At 41.2% G+C, this 10,000-nt stretch overlaps 1 protein-coding gene across 6 annotated transcripts in view; it reads left to right on the top strand.

The window, feature by feature from the left end:
* fmnl2a (formin-like 2a) overlaps positions 1 to 10,000 on the top strand; it is a 60,347-nt gene that overhangs the window by 34,114 nt on the left and 16,233 nt on the right. For all 6 annotated transcript variants that reach the window (XM_028592225.1, XM_028592226.1, XM_028592228.1 and 3 more), the window contains exons 4-10: positions 336 to 412; positions 2,636 to 2,719; positions 3,903 to 4,058; positions 7,325 to 7,433; positions 7,656 to 7,732; positions 8,588 to 8,681; positions 9,991 to 10,000. The exon at positions 9,991 to 10,000 is cut by the window's right edge and continues 65 nt beyond it. In XM_028592225.1, coding sequence (XP_028448026.1) covers positions 336 to 412; positions 2,636 to 2,719; positions 3,903 to 4,058; positions 7,325 to 7,433; positions 7,656 to 7,732; positions 8,588 to 8,681; positions 9,991 to 10,000 — 607 coding nt within the window. The remainder of the gene's footprint in view (positions 1 to 335; positions 413 to 2,635; positions 2,720 to 3,902; positions 4,059 to 7,324; positions 7,434 to 7,655; positions 7,733 to 8,587; positions 8,682 to 9,990) is intronic.

The raw sequence follows: 10,000 nt of genomic DNA, 5'->3' as shown, positions 1-10,000 counted from the left end.
CAAACAAGATAACTGGAACTATTCCACATTCACAGTTTCCAATGAGTCAGCTCGCCTTCTCTGTTAGCTCGTTGAATGGTTACTGGCAAGTTAAAGGCCCACTTCAAAATCTTATGAAAGCAACCCTCAAAACAACTTTTATTTCGTATATGAGTACACCGCTTGCCTGCTTTCACATTTTAAATGTCATTGTGGTCTATGTCTGTTTGTCTGACCTTTCAGTCAGAAAAAGTTTTCTCCAGCCAAAACATTGCTGCGCTACCACTTGATAATTTACAGTTCTGGTGGTATGATAAAATATTAACTTCACCCCCCCCCCTTCTTTCCTTCCTCAGAAATTCAGACGGAGAGTTCAGGAGTCCACCCAAGTCCTGAGAGAACTGGAAATTTCGTTACGTACCAATCATATAGGGTAAGTCACTGCAGGATTGTGTGACGCTTGTGTAGTGTTGAATGTCCCAGACCTGATTATATTAGGGGGGAAAAATTTGACATTCCAGACACCCGGAGACGCAGACGTTGACACTAACCACCACCTTCCCCCATTCATCTCAGTGCTCCAACCTAATATTAGACAGAAAGCCATGTGGCGATGGAGACTAGATGAATCGATTGATTGTTTGGAGCGGCGGACACATGAACACATTTTTCTTCATTCTTACATCAGTGTTTCAGTCTGCCATCATGAAGAGGCGTTCTTGTAGATGCTACTAATGAGAGAATGATATTGAGCTGATATTGATTCAGTGTTGTACAGTCATCGTGAAGGAAAGATCAATATCTCAATGAGCTGCACACAATGTCTGTGTTTTGTCTGGCTATAGATCATAGGGCCTGTCTCTGTGATTAGAGACCCTGATAGATAAAGACTGTGATGGATTACTCAGCATCACTAATTAGGCCTTAATGCATTCTGGGATCTGTAAGATCCAGGGGCCTCATTTATCCAGGCAAACTTTAAAAAAAAATACAGATACAGCATGGGGACAGATAGAACATTATTTCATTTTATGTAATGAGGGCTAGAAGTTGGGAGGGATGTTGATGTTGGTCACAGGAGACATGGAGACCCTGTCTTGGACAGGAAGAGGCAGCCACAAGAGCGCTGATCCAGAGATACACACTTATCAGATTCTGCTCTTCAAACCAAAATAAACTTCCACCACAGCCAGTGATGAGGTCTGTCTGGCAAACCAGTTGAGGCATTTGTTACATGGATTAATTGAGACCTTATGTTGGTAAACCAGATTACATAAATAATCTACCTAATCTAGATTAGACAAAGCATTACCATAATGGCAGAGGGACAGGGAGAGAGATTGAGAGTACGGTCGGGGAGGGGGATGGCGAAGGGGCAAGATGTCCTCCACTCAGACAGTGAATAATTACTGTTTCTTTTCAGAGGTGAAACAGAGAAATCTATCTGTCGTGTAGGCTGTGTATAATGGATAGATTGTCCCTGTACGAGCACTGCTGATGGTAACCCCAGCTCCCTGCCTGCCTGCTCCTCACATGTTGCTCAGTGGTCAACAACATGTGGTGAATGGGAGGATTGTTAGTTAGTGTCCTGTGGTAATGATTACCATGTGGCCAGACAAGCCCTTTTTTAAAACACGACGGGCCCCACCAGGCACTGCTTTCCTGAACTCTCTCGTTAGCCTTACGCTCTCCCATATAGTTACACCACAGGGGAGCAAATAAAGAAGCAGCTATTGGACTTTTAAAGCAGTTTAGTCTTGCATCTTCATCAGCAGTACTGCTCAAAAGCCTGGCTGTGTGTCATTATGTTTATGCCGTGCAAATTATTCTAATAACTGAGTAATCAGGCCATGTGATTTAGCTCACACTGCTTATAAATATGGGAGAGCAGCACAGGCCAAAGGTAGCAGGAGCTTTACCTGTGAAAAGCTTGGCTTTTCTGTGCAGAATAAAAAAAAAATGAAAGCATGCCAAATGCTGAAAGGGTGGCCCACTTAAGTGCCTGTAAGAAAGGTGAGAATGGGCTTTGTGTGTGTGTGTGTGTGTGTGTGTGTGTGTGTGTGTGTGTGTGTGTGTGTGTGTGTGTGTGTGTGTGTGTGTGTGTGTGTGTGTGTGTGTGTGTGTGTGTGTGTGTGTGTGTGTGTGTGTGTGTGTGTGTGTGTGTGTGTGTGTGTGTGTGGGCGCGCCTGTGCTTGCAAACATATGCATGGGGGATATGTTTGCTGCTTTGAGCCAGGACGCTTTGAAGTCTGTCAAACGGGTCATTACAATTCTTCTTGGCAAAGGGAGGGATAAATTGAGGGAGGGAGGGTGAATAATCTGAAAACATCTGCATACCAAGGTCAGGTCAGAAAAATGGAAAGACGTGCGCTACCCATTAAATATAAGCATCTGGTGATGTTTTTTTCTGGATAAGAGACAAAAGAATACTCGGAGAATGAGTTCTGTAGCTGTGATTATCCCAAAGGAGATGAGTTTTTGTTGAAACCGATTAAACTCAGAAACTACCAATATTATGAAAGCTGGTACTTGTTCTAACTGCTGATCAATTATATGTTCTGTGTGTGTTCTTTCTAGAAATGACCCAAATGATTTTATAGGAGTCTGTGTGCTGGTCAACCTTTGTTGAGTTAAACTTGTTTCTGTCTATCTTCAGGTGGGTGAGAGAATTCTTAAATGAAGAGAACAAAGGCCTGGATGTGCTGGTGGAGTATCTTTCTTTTGCACAGTATGCCGTCACGTAAGTCACTACCAGCTCTTTCTCTGTATATCACTATGGTCTATATGCAGAACTGACAACCAACACAATGCTGCTATTCTGCACAGCCGCTGATGCATCTCCACCACCACCACTGCTGCTGCTGCCTGGTTGTCAGAAACACTGAGTCACTCAGGGCTCATTGCTGACACATTGGCACTGTGTATTATACCATAGGTTTCTATTCATAGAATTATGGTGTGAATATTAGTCAGTCACAAGGTCCATGTTCAGGGCCAAATAGCCACGCAGTTACATTTTTAATTCACCCTCCCCACTTCACCATATGTTATTATGGTCTGTCCACATTATGAATGGTTAGCCGTAAAATTGTGTTACCCTCCGTACCACCACCGCATCAGCATATACAAGTCATGGAAACGACCAGTCTAAAAACTGAAATAGATCATAGCAGGTATGCTGTAACTACCAGTTCTTTCCAAGGTTTCTACCAAGTACAACAAAACTGAGACATTTTGCATCATGTCTAAACCAAAAACCTGAAATGATAGCGTTAGTGGAGTTGAGTACATTTTCACTTCTGCCAGCACTCATTAATACAAGTGCATGACCAATATATGAGATACAGTATATATGGGATATTGACTTATCTTAAAACGGATATCTGTATTTAAAAATAAAATAAAAATTAATTTATATTTAATTATGTTAGCTGCTGATGTTATAGACAGCAGTGTATGCTTAGTGGCTTAGTGGCCTGCTAACTGATGAGGCTTGTTTGGTTTAACCTCGGTGGTTATTTGCTGGTTAGCTAGTTAGTTGTCTTAGCTAGGCTGGTTAGCTTAGCCGTTGGTTGCTGGTAAGTTACTTTTATGATGTCAAGGAAGGGCCTTTTGCTAACTAAAGTAGCAGGATTTATCCAAACAGTGTAAGCTTGTTTCTGCGTCAAATATTTTACTGTTACTGTCACGTTTCAAACCAAATTTATTTTAAATGCTAAAATGTTGTGCCTCAGGCACACCTGTAGTAAGTAACCACATTTTAGGGATCCTTAAAAAATTATTTGTCTTACCCCAGATAATTGTTTTTATATTTTATTGTTGTCAAATAATAATGATACCATACTGGCTTCATAAATCCACTATCAGTCAGGCTTTAAATAATATCAAGTTAATGGTTGTGTCTTGTTTTCACGGTGCAACAGGTTTGATGGAGACTGTGCAGAGAACAACCCAGAGGCTGCTATGGATAAGTCTAAGCCCTGGAGCCACTCTATAGAAGACCTCCATGGAGGAAGCACCCTGCCGTCTTCCATCGCTGGAAACGGCATCACACGTGCTAGCCGACATTCCACGATACGGTACTATACACATATTAATTGACGGTTAAGCATGTTCACCATTGCCCATGTGTGTTTGTGTGATTTGTAACTGTTTACAGCTAACTTAGCCACTTAGGGTTTCTAGTTACCTAGTGTTCAGCCGAAGCAATGTGGTTGTATTGTGATTATTTTGAGTCACACATTTCATATGATGCCTCAGCTGCCCCTTTATGTAGTCATGAGGTCTGTAAGACTTTAAATGGCGTAGGACACATTTCTGCAGCAGGAGGCAAACACTATTTGTCTGGATCTTTTGGATTGTCGACCAGGCTGGTTTTGCACATGATTATGAAACATGATTGACAGCAGTTTTTTTATGTGACAGACAAGCAGCAAAAGGAAAAATCTTTTTTATGGATCTGTTTAGTTTTTATGAAAACTAAATAAATCATTTTAACTCTAGATTCTGTGCACAGAGGATTTCACAGCAGTTAATTGATAAACTCATGCTAATATATGCTCTAAAGCACAAATCCCATTCAGTTGTGCATTACTTCTCTAATCCTCTCTGTCATTCCATTGATGTTTCAGTACAGCACTCACCCTAAATTATGTGACCTCTAATCCTTTAGAGGCATTTTGAACTCATTGTACACAAAGAGCACTATTGATTTAATGAGGCACGTGTCTTTTTGATTTCAGATCCTTGCATGATAACCAAGTCAGTTGTTTTATATTGTCTCAAAGGTGCTTAAAATAATACATGTGAAATAAGTAGATATAGAATACTGCATACTACTTTTCTCTTTTTTTCTCCTGTATTACAGTAATTTTTGTTTCTATCCAAGTTTGCCATCAGTCATAGACAGTGATATATATGAATATATATGAAATGTGTCTCCTGTTTATAAAGCCACACCTATTACCCTATTAAACCACCTATTAGATTTTGTAACATCCAACAATCACCAGATAGTCAGGGCTTGTTTCATCATTATTAACATATGTAATCTATGACTTATTGGCAGATAATATCACTATTGGCCCATAACAGACTTTTGCTTACACATCTGCCTCCTCCAGATGTATCCCCTGTATCATCAGCATGTAGAGTGTGTGTGTAACTGGTCAGAGTGTCTTCAGTGAGGCTGACTGTCTCTTCTGTTCTGTCCTGGTGTTCTTTCATAGTCATCTGCTCCTCTGTCTGCCAGTCTTCGACAGCAGGCAGGTCTCAGGTCTCTCGCTTTGCTGGCTTAACCCTGCATCCCTGCTCACCCCCCCCAAAAGAGACAGACACAGAGACACACACACACACACACACACACACACGCGCACATACATACACACACAAAAAAAACCTCCTTCCTCATTGTACTTTATACCTCCCTGCTAGCGCTGCCCAGTTTATTTGTCCCGCTGTCTGTGTCGGGGATGTGAATTATTTGTACTGCCAGCCTCCCCTCCTGCGCTTGAGACTAAATTCTACTTTCCTTGGAGCAAATGGGTTTTTCTGCACTCATTGTTCTTTTCTCTGTGCCTGTGTGCTGCTTGTGTGGCTTTCTAAATGCCATTATGTGCAGAAGTTAACCTAGTTTCTACAAAAGCCCTGTAAAAGCCTTCACTTTTACAGGGCTTAGGTTGCCTCCAAACAAATTCTGTATTTTGGATACATTATACATTTTTCTTGTTAATAAGAGATGCCACACTAATTATGAAGCATTTGCTCTGGTGGTTTTATAAATGTTTAACTGTCCATTATACAGAATCTTTGTCCCTTATTATCATTATATCTCTCTTAAGATTTGCTTTAATTCACAATGATGAAAGCTCAACAACTGGGTGTAAAATAATGATTTATATATGTCTTCTTCAAACTGCCATCTTGAAGGACACCGAGCACACTGAGCTGTCCAAAGTGCTCTCAAATAAGACGGTATGGAGTGTGCTAGAAATTAGTAGCTGTGTTAGACCTGTTTCTTATAGTTATAGATGTAGTGTTTGATATTGTTCTGTGGTGTTATTTAGAACTCGCTCTGTTTGTTGTGGCTGTGCTATTTTGAAAATAAAAACCCGGAATGTTTTGTAACCAGGACATTAAATTCTGGACGGCTCAGAACTTTCTCCTGCCTGATGAGAATAAATCTGTCCACAGCACCTCTCACCTCTCCCTTCAGTTTTTGGATGCCTTGTCTCCTTGCAGTCATATTCAATTTGCCGTGTTGTGTCATATAAAGTTTAGTTGAGTAACTTTAGACAAGTCAAAGCAGGTCAAGGTATTACATTTTGCTGGTGTTACGTAATCCTTTATCCCGACCTTGGTTTGAGATTAAGAAATATTGTTACTCATTTCCTCCTGATTGTGCCACGCCTCAGCTTGGATGTTGATTAACTAGGAGAGGAAAAGCGTTCCTATTTAGTTTTTTAGCTTTTTGCTGCTGTGTGAAGCAGTTGCAGCATGTGTCCTTCACCCAGCCCGGCACCACATAATGCTGAACACGACATGCAGAATGCTCACGGTTATGTCAGACATGCAAAACATTTTTGATTATATTATTTTGATTATATATAATATAATATGATTAACTGTTTTCCAGCTTACTCAAATGTGAACTTGTGAAATTAAAGGATAGTATTCAAGGATTGAAAGCTCTAGCCTTTTTCACACACACACACACACACACACACACACACACCGTGTTGTTATTCACAGAGGAGTCACGCCTTCAGGCATGGTAGCTGACACGAATCGGCGTGTCTATCAGTATCCTGAAGGCATATTTTTCCCCCAGAACTCGGGCCGGTAATTGAACCTCGTGACAAATGTCTGAAATTAAACCGTTTGGCTCTGACTGGCTCTGCATGTCATTCAGTGATACTGCTATTCCAGCATTTCTCTTTTTGTTGTGAGAGCTGCATCAAGAGAAAAGGCCTGGTCTTTGTCCACATAAAGCTGCACAATCACTGTGCTGCATTCAAATGACTGACTTCTGTGTTAGCTGTAAATTATATCTTTGTGAAGGACATAAAATTAAAACAATTGAAAGAGGACATCCCATGGCCCCTGACAGATTATTTGGCCTTTTGTGTGTGTTGATGAAAGGTGGCATGGCAGTTTAACAGCCTCCCTGTGTGAAGGAGGTGGTGTGTGATGGAGGCCCATTCACAAATGACATCTGTTTTCTTGTTTATCTGGGCCTGGTGCACTCTTGTATGTGTTCAGAAGCTCATAGACTCGACACTTCTTTTAGTAACAGTTTCCTATTATCACTAAATAGTTTTTTCGTCTTTTCTATAATTATTTTTAGCTGCAACACCCTTCCGAGCCGGAGAACTCTGAAAAACTCCAGACTGGTTTGCAAGAAAGACGATGTCCATGTCTGCATCATGTGCCTGCGTGCTATCATGAACTACCAGGTCAGCCTTCTGCACTCCACGTCAACACAGACTGCATGTCCCTCTGGACTAAAGTACACTTATCTAACTGAAGCCAAATTCAATTTGTTCCTCTGCTAGTTCTCCATGTTTAGTTTCTTATGCAGTGGAATGCACCTTTTGCTTATTCATTGGCTCTTCGTCTCTGTTAATTAGCTTATTTGTCTCTGTCTTTCTCCCTCTGGTTTGTTTTTCATCTCCCAGTATGGCTTCAACATGGTCATGTCACACCCACATGCTGTGAATGAAATTGCACTAAGTCTCAACAATAAAAACCCAAGGTAAGTTAAAAAAAAAAAAAAGTCTTCCAGATTATTTGTTTGCTTTCATTATTTGTTTGAAAGCCTGAATATATGCTTATAAAGAAAGGCCCAGGAAATAAAAACAAGATTTTAACATAAATTGGTTTCATTTGGAGCTCAACAAATCCAGTAAATTTTTTTCCCCAACAAAAACCCAAATCCATAATGGAACATTCAGAGTCCAACATAAGCCTCAGTGCACCTACACAGTCGGATCCAGAGCGAGTGACTTTGTAGCTCAGGGGCACATTCATCCCGACAGACGGGTCAGGGCACTGCTGGCACACTCCACTACACTGGCAGCTGCTCACTGAGACAGCAACCAGAAGGACTCGCTTCTTGTGTGTGTGTGTGTGTTTGTGCGTGTGTGGTGTGTTTTCACTTTGTGCCCAAAGGTTCAAGGATTTCCTCAAAAGTGGATGTAAAACCACTTTGGATCACCTGTCACATATCGTCTCATCCAGGCAGAGAAATCTTGCATGAATGAACTACAGACCACACACACACACACACACAAATTGGGCCTGGAAGTATTAATTTTTTATACCTGCCTTTTTAAAATTTTGAGCTTTTTTCCTTTTTTTTTCTCTCAGGCTGTGACATCACAAAACTTTTTTTCAAGTTATTTAAAGTTAGTTACTGTTACTGATTAATATTTATAAAGATGTTTAAACTTAAAAAGACGTTAATTGTAACACCATGTAGATTCATTCTACAGAGAGGTTTCAGCATTTTAAATTGTTCTCCAGTTTTCCACTTTTGTTTGCTTCATGTTTAAGTACAGGTTTGCCGTAGCGCTGGCACTTGTCATTTACTAACTAACCTGTTTTACAGAACTAAAGCTCTGGTCTTGGAGCTCCTGGCGGCAGTTTGTCTCGTGAGAGGAGGCCATGAAATTATTCTCTCTGCATTCGACAACTTTAAGGAGGTACGAGCTGCACGGAGAGGGAAAGTGGGGTCTGAGAAGACGAATATGTCATTACATTTCGACTGTGCAATTTCAAACTGTGACTCAGCCCTGGAGGAATGCGCCCCCGGCAGATGTGAGACCAGCAGATACCTCAGGCTAGCATCTAGGAATGTGGTCTTTGTCAACAGATTACAGACACTGGTTTAGCTGCACAACACAACAGGACCCACTCGACTTCCAGAGAAAACAGCCATTAGTGTATTAACTAGATTTGGCAGACACATCAAAGCTCAGAATAGCAGAGAGAGAGATGCAACAGACAGACTTGCCTGACCCTTGTCTGTCTGGATGAGGTCTTCTGGCTGCTGGAGAAAAGAGTGGGAGGTTTATGATGGAGTGGGCGCTAACAGCAGCCCCATTTTGTAGCATAGGACCCGCAAAAATGGGCCGACTGCAGTTAATGCAATATTTACACCCCTGAATGAAATATTGAGTGTTGCTCTCAGTGGCATCGGCATTAGTGGGAGAATAAGACTTAGGGTGAATGTAGCTCTTCTAATGAGACGAAGGTTAGTGTCATGATAGTGTAGGCTGCTGGAAGCATTTGATGACTCACTCACATTTCTGTATCTTTTTGCAGTGTTGTAAAGGCAGGTTTTGGTTGTTTTAATTAAAAAACGTCACTAGATCTAGTTTGCAAAGTGACTTTGATATGCTGTGTTTGATGAAGGTGCTGCAGAGTTTTTTGGATACACGCCCCTCCTCTTCTTCCCTCCCTTCCTTCTCAATTCTTCATCTCCCTCATTGCCCTCCAGATGAACTGTCTGAACTGCAGAGCATCTCTCTCTCTGTTTCTTTCTGTCTCCCAAATTCTAGTTCAGATAGGCAGGACAAAAACTACAGTATATGTGGTAAATGTTGTACACAAGCAATATTCAACACAGATGCACTGTGTACATTCAGGAGCAGTTCATTAATAACTAAGGTTATGGCGAGCTGCTCATCATACTGTTGATAGCCTCTGGTTTTCTGACTGGGAATGGGAATATTCATTCAAATGTATAGTTGAAAAGGTTCATGAGGTTCAACAGTATGAGGGGAAGAGCATTCATCTCTAGTGTCACACAGTGTATGGGCAGCACAGTAGTCAAAGCTGACATCAGGAGTGTTTTTGTTTTAGGCAGCGCATCTCATGGTTGGTGTGAATTATGAGGAGTTTGTTGTGTCATTTATGCAAATCAGCGATTGGTTGCATACATCACTGTGGGTTGCTCTCTACACCTAGATTCCAATAAATACAATAAGTGTGATATGGTTTGTTTTGCAGGTGTGCATTG

The sequence above is a fragment of the Perca flavescens genome, chromosome 11 (genome assembly GCF_004354835.1).
Source record: "Perca flavescens isolate YP-PL-M2 chromosome 11, PFLA_1.0, whole genome shotgun sequence".
In the NCBI taxonomy this organism is placed as follows: Eukaryota; Metazoa; Chordata; class Actinopteri; order Perciformes; family Percidae; genus Perca; species Perca flavescens.
The sequence above is the reverse complement of the archived record's forward strand: the minus strand, read 5'-3'. Positions and strand labels throughout refer to the sequence as shown.